The 12949-nt window shown below is 32.6% G+C and overlaps 3 protein-coding genes across 3 annotated transcripts in view; 2 read left to right on the top strand and 1 right to left on the bottom strand.

The window, feature by feature from the left end:
• Positions 1-1034: 1034 nt before the first annotated feature.
• Positions 1035-3675, bottom strand: LOC136412130 (uncharacterized). Its single transcript, XM_066395046.1, has 2 exons — positions 3445-3675; positions 1035-1826 (listed from the first exon to the last, which is right to left on the bottom strand). The coding sequence occupies exons 1-2, from the start codon at positions 3626-3628 to the stop codon at positions 1306-1308; spliced, it is 705 nt and encodes a 234-aa protein (XP_066251143.1). The 5' UTR covers positions 3629-3675; the 3' UTR covers positions 1035-1305.
• A 937-nt stretch (positions 3676-4612) lies between these two features.
• Positions 4613-8084, top strand: Aos1 (activator of SUMO 1). Its single transcript, XM_066395045.1, has 5 exons — positions 4613-4795; positions 5775-5946; positions 6177-6433; positions 6626-6822; positions 7684-8084. Exons 1-5 carry the CDS (start codon positions 4713-4715, stop codon positions 7983-7985), a joined length of 1011 nt encoding a protein of 336 aa, XP_066251142.1. The 5' UTR covers positions 4613-4712; the 3' UTR covers positions 7986-8084.
• A 3343-nt stretch (positions 8085-11427) lies between these two features.
• Positions 11428-12949, top strand: part of LOC136412175 (solute carrier family 2, facilitated glucose transporter member 3-like) — a 34434-nt gene continuing 32912 nt past the window's right edge. Inside the window, exon 1 of the mRNA XM_066395141.1 lies at positions 11428-11733. Coding sequence (XP_066251238.1) covers positions 11506-11733 — 228 coding nt within the window. The 5' untranslated portion in view covers positions 11428-11505. The remainder of the gene's footprint in view (positions 11734-12949) is intronic.

Below are 12949 nucleotides of genomic sequence, written 5' to 3'. Positions count from 1 at the left end.
TGGCCCTAGAATTTTTGTCGATATTTCGTTGAAAGCTATGACTTCTCAACAAAATCATCACTTTCAGATTTTGAATGCAAATAACAATTCATGTAAGTTAAGTTAGTTATACGCAAAGCAGCCTCTTCCGAAGTCAATAGAGGTAAAAAAAATTGTTTTGCAAAGCAGTGGCTTACCAATTTTTTCTTCAAAAGTATTCAATAACGTGCTGCTACGCGCACCACTGGTGGACTTGAAAACGCTTTTTTATTAAAGTTATGCAACTTCTGAAGTACCTTCGGCTATAAATATGGCTGCAGCAGAATATTTGCTACTTTTTCGCCCTGTGAAACAAATATTAATTATTAGAAATAAAAAAGGCTGAAAAATTCGTTGATCTCATGAAATCTATTCGCTATACGACACACCCGTGCCCAGAATCTCAAAAGATCAGATTGGCACCCGTTACCACACACCGAGCCATTGACAAACCGTTTTAGTCGTCACTAAACACATATAAAGCGTTCAACCACCAATTATCTGGTCAAAATCGCTGCAAAACTGTGCATATGCCCTTCGTACCACATACCGCACACAAGGGGCTGGCATGTGGGTCTTTTTAGGCCCGTGCCCCCTTAAGAGCGCGCTTTTTACGCCTGACCCCCTGATGTTGGCCCCCCAGAATGTTCGGAACGGCTGTTCGGGTCCGTTTTGTTTAAAGTCACAAATTTGAGCCCCCTTGTGTTGACAAACGGACGTCATGTCGCCGGGTCCTTAGAACGAACTCCGCGGGATTATTTGCCGTGAAATCGTTCGCTATGAGTGTGTCCTGCTTGCCCAATAACAACAATGAAATAAGAGTTTATGGGTAGATATTAAATAAGACATTTGGAGCCACCAGAAAAGACTTCACAAACATCGATTTATAGATAGATCCCGTCCAATAACTATTAGAATTAAGGAAACTATTAGATCTAAACATTTGTTTTTAAATATAACTGAAAACCTGAAAATCGTAGTCAATGTATAATAAATGCGATAAATAATAAATTACAGGGTTGGAAGTTCTGGTGAATGCGCCTGATCAAGTATGCCTTTTTGTCTCAAGATGGATCATTCATCATTTTATCCTAGAACATGTGCCATATAGCACATGCCTTTAAATAATAATGCGTCTCAAATAATATTTAGTAGATTATTAATTTTCCGAGGGAAATACTAGTTCTAACACTTATCGTTTGAGATTAAGAAAATAACCAAAATTAAAATTAGCAAGCAATGCATTTATACTAAGGTATCAACATCGTCACACAAAATTTTGATACGTTATTCGCATTCGGTTAAAATCGGTTTATGTTGAAGTGGACTTAATACAAACTGTTGCTTGTAACGTTTGAGAGTATCTAGAAATTCTATTTGAACATCCAGCTTGCACTCATCAGGTAAACCTTTAAAATAAGGTAACAGACTAAGAAGGAAATGTTTGTCGGGGTCATCAACTTCCTCTTGATCTGTCTTTTGTTGAAAACATTTTGTTAGTGTTTGAATAAGATGGTGATGTTCATCTGAGGTAGGTGATTGTTTTTTCCTCTTCTGACTCGATGGATGCTGAGTGAGAGTTGTAATTTCTTCTTCTGTGTCTCGTGATGAGAATTCCCCCTCATTTACCATTTCTTCATCTTGAGATTTTATTTCACATATTGGTAATAAAAATTGAAGTTGTTTGAAATACATGTACTCTTTTCTTCCGGTTTCTGCACCAGAACCTGATTTAGTTTTTTTCATTTTTGCCAGTTCTCTCCTAAAACAGTCTCTGAAACTCTTCCATTTTCTTTGCATATCAACAGCTAGAACAATATATAGCTAAAACAGCAACAATACATCAAACAATTATAACAATTTTGATAAATATTAAGGACAAATAATAAGGAGTAACACTATAAGAGGTAAAATGCAATAGATATTTGTCTAACAAGTACCCAAAATGACTGAATATTCTAATCTTATCTTAGAAATATTTATTATAAATATACTGTGGAACAATTACATATTGGTAAGAAATGGAAACAATAACATAAATTTTCTAAAAATTGTGACTTTGGGAAGCTAGAAATGTATTCATACATGTAGAGCATTTCTGCAAAATGCATTTTTTTAGAATTTGTAAACATATTTTTTTAATTTTTTGGTACAACAATTATTTTCATGGAATAATCAGTGGCACTATAATAGTCGAAGGAAATGGGTTAACAATTTAAAGCTAAACAAAGACCAAAAAGATTGAATAGTGACATTATTTCAACAAAATCTAAGTTTTTGCAGCATAGGGAACACACTTAAAATCATTCATACTTCTGTTCAATACATTGTGCCAAAATTTAAAATGTCTTGTTTTGGAATAGCATGAATGCCACAAGTGTGAGTAATCTTGTCATAATGGGATTATGAAGTTACAATTACAAAAATGTTGGTCGGAAATTAGTCCAGGAATAACCAGAAAACTTGTTGAATTAATGCCTAGAGGGTTTCAAACAATCATTAACACCAAGGGCATACATACAAAATATTAATTCTAATAATAATTATTAATTCGACTTGCTGTATTGTGTGTACGAATACTTTTTTACCCAATCTACTCAGAAAGGATCTTGGAAAATGGCACACTGAAAACTGCTCCACAAGTACGAAGATTTCAGCAACACTTCTAAACTGAATGTTCAGTGTATAATACGTATTCACTTATAAACATATAAGTATTCAGTAATTTTTTGAAATTTTGTGAACATTCAAAACAATAATTGAACATTTCTTCCTCATAAACTGCCGAAATGTCGAACAAACTTCCATATATGATTCAAATAACGAACTTTTTATGCACGTTACAGGCTTCATATCAGCAGAGATGCCATATCTTTTTAAAATTAATACGTAGCAGGAATTTGTTAGATATTGGTGCAACGCTATTAGTATTTAGTGGCATTCAACAGTATTGTTAGATCCATAGCAAATAACTATCATACCAATGAACAAAAAAGTTTTTAAATAAAAAAGAAATTAATTGAACCAAAACTTCGACAAATTAAGCGGCAACCGTGCAAAAAATAGGGTTATGTTTAGACATTCAAATATATCTTTATTCTTTTTTAGCATATTAGATTTATTTCACTTGTCATTTTAAGTAAAGCGATGCTCAATCGTTATATTTTGTGACGTAAATAAAAAGTTAGGTGATAAGTGCGTTCCTTTCACACCAAAACAGCTGATTTGACAGACACGTTCGCGACCTCTTGCGGTGAAGTTGTGAACATAACTCATTTGTTTTTTTCTGACATACACGTGTGATTACGTTACCGTTAGCGTTTGCTTTCGCGATTTGATTGAGCACTAGTATTAACTCCATTTGTTAGTTTCCCTTCATGGGGGGCCTTGGGAAATACATTTTTTAACAGGATACAGTAAGCTTACCTGCTTTATTTTTATCTGAAGAACTCATTATTTCGAAAGTTGGAACAAACTTAATGCATATTTCCTCCCATGCTCTTCCCCTCAGTAATTTGTTGCTGTATTCAGTAGATCTTGAATCCCAAATAGCGGGCCTGTGTTCAATTTCTATTAAAAATCTATCGGAATCAAAATTTGTTTTTGACATATTATCTATTCCTTCGTAAGCACCACTCAGTAAGGCAGCAGACGGTACTTAAATTTTAAAGTGAAAAAATGATGAATGTAGAAAAATCGAAACTAGTGGTGATGAATGATGATGGGAGACAATATGTTTATGTTTACTGTTTATGTCTCAGCATACAGCAACTGAGTGGCGCGACTCGGTGGCGCAATGGTGCGACTGCGCGCGACTCGACATTCAACAAACTTGTCCGCATATATTATACCGATTTATTAAAAATCTAGGCTTGCCAAGGAATACAGATGTTATTGCCCACATAAATTATGAACAGCGACAGTTGTCAGATTCGACAAATGACTATGGTTAGAAAGGCAGGGCACAGACCGGAATCCATAAGTTGCCATGACAATTTTGAACTGCATAAAAATTCCGTTTTTTTATCCCATCAACATACTACCCGAAGAGCAAACCAAATTTTATTGCACAAGCTGGTGCAGAACTTTATAAATTCAGTTAAGCAATATAAAACAAACTTAAATTTTTCTTTTCCGATAGTTAATTCATTGTTAGAGTAAAAAAACACGAAAATTTTAAACAGTGAAAATTTCTTACAGCGTCTTATGGCTTCCGGTTTGGACCTAAATTTTCAAGTCCAAGTGAATTTTAGCAGTTCAAATTTATATTCAATTAAAAGCTGATCGAACTAAAAGAACAATAAAGTGGCCTTTGTATACATTATTGAGACATGTCTTGAACTAGCTGGCCTACCTCAAAGCCTAGGGCAATGAGTAGTATATTGTACTAAATTTACCCACATTGGAATAGAGAACATATTAAGTTTACCAAATTTACAATAATCATCAGGTACTGGGTAATACAAGTAGTTTAGTTCACGTAATGAATTCCATCAATGGCACGCCAAGATTTTTAATAATTTGGAATCGAATTAGGAATAGTGGTGGCGGCTTCAGTGTAGTGAGGTTAGGATTCTTTTCAGGAATTGAGTTGTTTGTTGGGGTTTCCTTTCTGCAATTTTCTTCAGCTTATACCATTTACACGGATTCCTACTTTATTTTTAATTTGACTTTTGATACAACAGAAAAGAGTCATGAGTGAAAAACAGCTTTCGGCTGTGGAAACCGAACTGTATGATCGCCAAATTCGTTTATGGGGAATCGAATCTCAAGAACGGTAAGTGATGCCGCTGATTAAAAGCAGATTTGATTTTTTCCTTTAAAAACATATCCTCTATTTGCCAAAAGTCATGTTTATTGTTAATTCCCCACAGAATTTTTGTCTTGTGACAACATATATTTTCTTATTATATATAACCTCGAAACAGCCATAAGCCTTCTTCGGAAAGTTGCTTAAGTTAATTTAATCACAAGTGAATTCTGGGGTATTCACTTATTTCAAATTCACAAGGTATAAAGTTAAGTAACTTGAATAACATTACTAAAAGCCTATATTTCAATCAAATATGCTGGAAATGAAAAGGTTTGTTGTAACAGAGTGGTAAACTAATCGTAGATAATACAAAAATATGCCCTAAACAGGGACATATTTTTTAATGTTTCTGACAATTTTAAATAGGTGTTTTGATTCTAGAATTGCTTTCTATTTATGTACTTGTTTGACATTGTGGTTTTTTCAATTTTTAAAATTAATTTGCATTTTAAGCTTTAGTTTAAATGTTTAATTAAATTAATTAAAAAATGTTAAATCTTTTAAATGTTAAAAATAAATTTTGGTGTATTTAAAGACTAAAAAACGCTTCAAACAATGTTTCTCATCAAATAAACATTTAAAATGTTTCACATATGAATAATTTTTGTTCAAAACTTGTTTTTGATTCCAATACAACCACTAGATTCACTTTGAAGATTCTATGTTATTATTATTGTTATTAAGAACACCTAACCAGAAAACTGAACCTACCACCAACTACTTTGCTGAATTTTTTTTATACCCATAATTTTCAATTTTCAAAATAATTTCTTGTATCTGAATATTTTTCAAAGCTTCCCAGTGCAAAGAAATCTTCAAATTTAATGAAAGCATCCAAAAAATGTCTTAGATCCCTGAGGTTCCTATTTTGGAAGTAAAATTTGGGACATGGTGTACAGTAGTACGGCCAAATTTGATTGCAGCTAATCATCTCATTTTTCAGATTGCGAGCAGCCAATATTTTGTTGATAGGAGTGAGAGGCTTAGGGTCTGAAATAGCTAAAAATATTCTTTTGTCAGGGATTAATTCTTTGGTTATATTAGATGATGGAGAAGTTACTGAAGAGGAACAAAATAAAAATTTCTTAATTAACAGAGACAGTATTGGAAAACAGGTAAGTGTATATCTAATAAAGATAATTTCACATACTTGTAAAATCTTAATGACAATAGTTAGCTATGTAAGCAGCAACATGGTGTTTGTTGAAAAGCGTCTGTACATTTATCCCATATGAAAGCTTGTTTTATATGGTATCCAATTTCTTATAAAAGATATAAAACAATTTTTGAAATATGTATTATGATTATTTAGAACTATATAGGTATTCGATTTATTTGTCCTTAGATTGCAAAAGAAGTACTTATCAAGGCCCAAGCACTCAATCCTTTGGTGAAAATCACAGCAGACACATCAGATCCTGCAACGAAAGATATTAAATTCTTTGAAACATTTACCATAATTATAGCTACACGAATTAAAACAGACTTCCTATTAAAGCTGGATAAAATATGCAGGTCCAGTAATGTTAAGTTAATATTTGGAGACGTCCTGGGTACTTTTGGTTATTCAGTCTCTGACTTTCTGGAACACGATTATTATATGTAAGTGAACTCGCTTGAATTTACACTGTGCGTTGAAAAGGTGGTTCCCCCTAAGTTTTGCACCATCCTTAAAAACATCAAATTACCATCAGTAGTTAAATTAATAGTGGAAAAATTAGGGAGACCCATTTTCTACAAACACTAAGTATATTGCATTTTATTGTTTTTGCTAAATGTATTTTAAAAATATAGAGATCAATTAAAGTTAATTGGTAAGAAACGAAACCATGATGGAACAGAATCAAAGCCTGAAAAGGAAACAGTAAGAGTGAAAGGCCAAATTGTTTACCCCGAAATAAATAAAGTCATAATTTTACCCAATACTAAACAGAGTGTCGATCACATTAAGAAGGTGAAGAGGAGGAATGATTTTTTTTTTTTGATGTTAGGTAAGTTTGAAGCTGGTCTATTTCGACTAAACCACTTACTTATCGCCATATTTGGGTCATATTGCGAATTCGCTACTATGGAGCAATTTTGGATAATCAGGACAAGTAGGGATGTTGAAATATACGTAACACTGAAGTAAAGCACTGCATTTGGATTTATGATATATTGTTATGAATGATATTACGTCGACTTCAACGCCCAAAAATTTAAAAAGAAAACGTAATATCCTACAAATATACACAGTTCAGATTTTATAAATTAAGTAATTGTATTGATGGAAACAAAATCCTAGGCCAAGTGACTGGTAGTCTGCTGTGCGTGGTTTTGTCATTGATTTCTTTTAGTCTTGTTTCAACTGTAAATACTACTGGCTACTTATTGTTTGTGAATTTGGTAGCTGCTGAGATATAAATTCAGTTGCCTTGCACAGATCTAATGCTCTTGCTAAGATTAAGTCCTGTTCACTCACTAAAAGATCTTTCATTGACACATGATGTGTTCCCTTCAAATCTTTTCCACCAAAGCAGTATTTCGCGCACTAGGTACAAAAGTACCAATTTTATTATTGCCTTAAAATATTGGCATTTCTATTGTTATCGTTCTTATGGATTTTACCAAATTTATGAACTATTTGATGAGTGCTTTAGCGTTAAATACAGTTGTTAAAAAAAGGAAATTGAATATTTGCAGTTACTAATTCCACTCAACACGAAATGTTACCGAGTGTGTTATAATTAATCTAATTAATTAATGCTATTATGAATTATTAGACTATAATCTAATGAAGTTAGTTCAGGTTAGTTCATTAACTATATTAAGGAACTAATTAGAAATGTTTTTCATTTTAATATTTATTTTAGTTCTCCTTGAATTCCGAAACCGTCAAAATCGCAATCCTGAAATATTGAACAAAGAAAAAGACATTGCTCTTTTACAAGAAATAAAAGCAGAAGTCCTCGACTTATATGGCTTTGATCACAATAAACTAAAGGATGAGCTATTCGAGTTAGTTTTTGGAGAAATTGTTCCTGTTTGTGCGGTACTCGGAGGAGTCATTGCCCAAGAAGTAATTAAAGGGGTCTCACAAAAGGAAGTGCCAATCAATAACATATTTTTGTTTGATCCTCTAACATTTTGCGGGAAAGAAGAAACGATTGCTTAAATACAAATATCTTCAAAAGGGTCACGTATGTGATCTGTTATTTCTAAATTTTTATAAATTAAATTTGTCAATTTCAATCAACTGTATTTAATAAAATGTCAGTATCAATATACAAAGTGTCTTTTTTAGTACCTTAACTACTTGTTCCTTAATGCTTCCCAAATCAAAACAATTGAAATTATGTGGTTCGTCCCATTAGAAAAAAGGTAAGTAGTTTTTTGTGCGTGACAGCTTTCTTAATTAATCAATAAGAAAGTTCGTTGGTAAAGGACTGATTGCATCAGCCTCTCGTTTATAGAAGAAAGGCCGACGTTACTACTGTATTTTTAGTCTTTGTCAAGGCTGAAACAACACACTGTGGTACATTACATGATTCTGATTAAAATATATATATACACATTGACAATCATATGAAAATTAAAACAGTATGATTTATTAGAAATCTAATTCTTATCTCTGTACGATTTTTAAGGTTTTTATTACGATATTGATTCAATTGGCTTGACTGATGCTTACATCTCAATAAACCTTAAGAGATTATGTAACTTTGTGATAATATATTATGTGAACAAAAGCTTATGATTAAAATTAAGCATCAGTCAGAACAGGCCGGAACTATTATGGTGTATTAGAAATCTGATACTTTTAGTTTTTGTTGTCTCGCAACATTGCTTATAATTCATCACCTTGGACTTTATCAGTATGCAAGCGGTAAAGGGGAGGAAATATAAGAATAAAAAATGGAAAAAGAAAACAGCAACATTTGTTCGAGAAGGCAACTTTAAGTAAATGTCCCCTGATAGTTTGAATAGAACACCGCCACTTTTTCCTAATGGTATATGCATTTCTTGAAAGACCAATTGGGTAATTAAATATCTATCGCTTGTGATTAGAAAATACTCATGAAACCTCAATTTATTTCATATACACTATAAATACTTTCACCGTTGGTTTTTTAGAATGGCTATGTAACCGTTTAAATAATAAATCACACTCCTTAAACACTAAGGTTTTAATAACCGCAGGGAAATGGTGATTGATGTACCTATTTTGAGACAGATTATGATTTACTCAGTCCCTGTACTGTTCTAAAAAACAAAATATTTTTCTCAATTCATTGCCAAAGTTACACAAACGCACCTCCAAACTTAAAATACCTCAATTTAATGGAAAACAAGTAGATATAGAAGTGAATACAATACTTTCGTTAACGTATGCCGCGAAAGATTGGGGGAGCGTCGAATATGACGTAACAGTCAGTGGTTTAAAAATAAATTAGGTCTCGTGGACGTCCCGACGTCGATTTCGACGCCAACCAAAACTTGTGTCTTTGAGGGGTCATTCAGTTGTTTTTCTGAAATAATACCGACAATAATATGCAGTTATTGTTCTGCCGTGAAATTTAAAGAATATTGCTGAAATAATTCGCGACTGCACAATTTCTCGGAATAAACATTTCAAAGGGCGCAACAGGTACTAGCCCTTGTGTTGCGTAACGTTAATACAATTAAAGCGTGTGCGTCATTGTGATATTTTTGTGTTTTTAGTGAAAGAATTAATACGTTAAATTAGGTATGAACTCGGCAATCTTGGATTTAAAAATTAAACTTAATTCATCTTTAAAACGGAACCTATGCGTTTTTGTCGAGAGCCCACTAAATTCTTTGGTGGTATTAATTTACAGTTAGTTAATATTCTGATGTATTTGAATTTCCTGAGCTATGAAAGTATGTAATACATTTATGTGTATAATGATGGTATTCTAAGTTTTTTTCTCTGGTGACAAATGTCTCATTTCTGGCCTCACTTTCTACCTGGGTGGACGTTAAACGATGCTTTAAAAGCATAATAAGCTCCATGGAATGGATTAATAAAAAGGTCCAACACCAAATCGTCCCTCTAATATGTTTTAAAGTCCACTTTACAGCTTTTTAACTAAACTACGTGTCGATATAATTTTTATTGTATTCATAATGTCCAAGATCAGTAGGTTGATTTAGAAAAAATACGCTATGAGGAGAGTAATATACGCATGGCAGCTTTTTAAGCTCTACAAGGTCATTGTACCTGAAAGTTGTTGAAAAAAAATGATACATTTTCTTGTTCAACGATTCGTTTCCGATATATCATTAACTTTATTTTTTATACACATTGAATGAAAATACATCCGGAATTAGATAGGACCTTTTTACTCTTATAATAATATATTAAAATTGTATACGTATATAGTAAATATAACTAGCTTATACCTATAATAATCATAAGTATCAGCCGGGTTTAATTGTTAAATTGGCTTAAACGGTTACGGAGAATACCTGCATTTATAACTAATTCAATGATATTTTATTTATATGTAGATATGTATAGTGTGTGTAGCATAGATACAATATGATTATTTTAAGACACAATAATAACAATTTTTTACTAAAAGGCGATGGAAAATCGCAATTATCGGTTATAAGAAGCAAAATAGTTGAATAAGATGTTAATAATCACACGTAAAATAATTCATTATTTACCTAGAGAGCTAATACAAAAAATTCAACAAATATCAAAATATCTAAAAAAAAGGAAAAATAATATTCATTTTCACAAAGTCATATAGTATCTCCTCAGAGCACAACTTTTTCCTAATTTTATTAATTTTCTATACCTAAAGGTTTTCAGGATTTTTTTATAATGTGCTCTTATCTTGGACACAAGAGAATGATTTTCCATTCGTTTTATTCTTAGCTGAACAGCTTGTAAAAACTAATTAAATAAATATTCTGTTTTTTTATAGTAATACAATGCAATGATTCTAAGGTGTTAGAAAATTAAAATAAAATTCAAATTAATATATCAATGTCAGCCCCGCCTCCAATGAAACTGCGTGTCATTAACACTTCAAAATGCGTCCCCCTTATAGAATATAAGTATCTTAAAATTGTTAAACCTCCTGTATCTTAAATATATTCCTGTATCCTAAAATTGTTAAGTTCTATTTGACTGAAGAACGCGAAGCGAAGGTACAATCAGCATTCGGTAAAGTACAACTTTCCGCACGTATTATTGCACTTAAATTTGTACAGCAGGTCACGCAACATTCTGTGTATCCATCATAGAAAAGTCACTTATTTAAATACCAGAGCAAATTCCTAACAACTTGAGTACCCTTCATCTCTTACCTTGCACACTCGCTAGAAGCTGTGAAAGCGGCAGCTTCCTTTATTTCAGCGTACTATCGGACGATAAGAGTAATTCAAATTTTAGAGATCGAATTTCTAATCCACCTGGCATTTTCGAGTTTTATCGACGTTACTTTGAACTGACTAGATCGTCAAAGTGTGAGGGAACTTTCTATGACAAATATATCTTCAGTGATACTAATTTGTGTCCATGTAGAACCTTGAATATTAAAAATACATTTTTAAAAATGTTTTTTTCTTTTTTTCAGCTTTTCGTCACCGTTTTTTACTTTAGTGGATATTCATAAAATACGGAGACATTTTTTTAACGAGATAAGAAAGACTTGTTCCCAATGTCTATTCCATTCGCTGACATGGACGATGACGACGGTGTCGGTTTCGTCGCGGAAAGTCATTATTTAAAAAGTCCTACCGTAGCTGAGCAACAGGCTATGAGATTGTTACAAGTTCCTGGCAGGGATGGAAGAGATGGAAGTTTATCGTCGAGTGTAAGTGATTTGGATGTTCCGATCTATTCATCGGAGAACTTAACAACGACCCCTAGAAGAGAAGTACAATCGGTAAGTTAGATACCCTCTGAAGTTTTTTTTCTCAATATTTACATGTGTAAATGATTCAAGGGCGATTTAGGGTATTAGTGGTATTACAACATTTGAGATGAAAAAGCTTAGAGCTGACGTCCTCAGCTAAACATTTATTGAATCAAATTAAAATTTAGTTTGATATCAAACTATCAATTATTTATGTACACACAACAGAAAAATTCAGGTTGATCATGTAAATTTTTAATAAGTCAGTTAATGAAGACCATAAGTCTATACACGCCTATCTAAAGCTAAAATTTGATGCAAATATCTCAAAATCTGTTTTACAAAAACTCGGTAAAAATGTTGAACATTTATAAGAATAGTTTTCTAACAAGTATTATTTTTATGAGTAAATTATGAGTCGGATTAGTTCGATAAACTTTGTGCAATACAGGTAAAATTTCGAATTTTTAGCGTGTACGCACAAAAAAGTGGCTTTACCGCACGAATTTGTGGGCTGAAAGTAACATTTTACCGCACGTCACAGACGTAATTCAAAGTGACATCTATCAATGTAAAATTTTTTTCTATGTACTTAACAATGACATGCGGTTTTGAAGTGCGCCACTTAACGTTCAGTTCCGAAAATGTAAATTCCTACTGGAAAGTTTCGTGTTTATTTTTTTGGGAAATGGAGGTGGGAATTTGACGGTTTCGCTGACAGATTTTCCACCGAAATGTTAACATAGGTGTTGATTCGAGCCCTTAGTAAAGGGTGAATGTTATTCTCAGTTAGTATTAGCTGCAATAACCACGTGCAAATCCACCGCAATAACAATTACTGGTGTGTTGTTCCCAAAAATAAAAAAGAACCACATGTTTTGTTAGCATGTGTATCGAATAACATGATAACGCAACAATACATTATTTGGAGTCATTGAACAACAAGTTATTCCAATATCTAAGTATTAAAAAAAAATCTGGCCTGTATCATAAAATAAGCCTTTTCCCTCCATGAAGTAATAGACCCGACTCCTAATTGGTTATAGTATTTGTAGTAGTTTCACAATAATTATTTTTGGAGCAATCTATTTATTTTTATCAAATTTTTTGCCAAATTAACACCGTGTTATAGCGCTGCAAGTGGTACTTACGTGTTTATAATGCAAACATTCATGTCCCGTGAGTAAAAGTGCGCACGTGATAGTAAAAATAAATATCATCCAAACACGAGACACGATATTAAGCT

The sequence above is a fragment of the Euwallacea similis genome, chromosome 11, assembly GCF_039881205.1.
Source record: "Euwallacea similis isolate ESF13 chromosome 11, ESF131.1, whole genome shotgun sequence".
Classification (NCBI taxonomy): Eukaryota; Metazoa; Arthropoda; class Insecta; order Coleoptera; family Curculionidae; genus Euwallacea; species Euwallacea similis.
The sequence above is the reverse complement of the archived record's forward strand: the minus strand, read 5'-3'. Positions and strand labels throughout refer to the sequence as shown.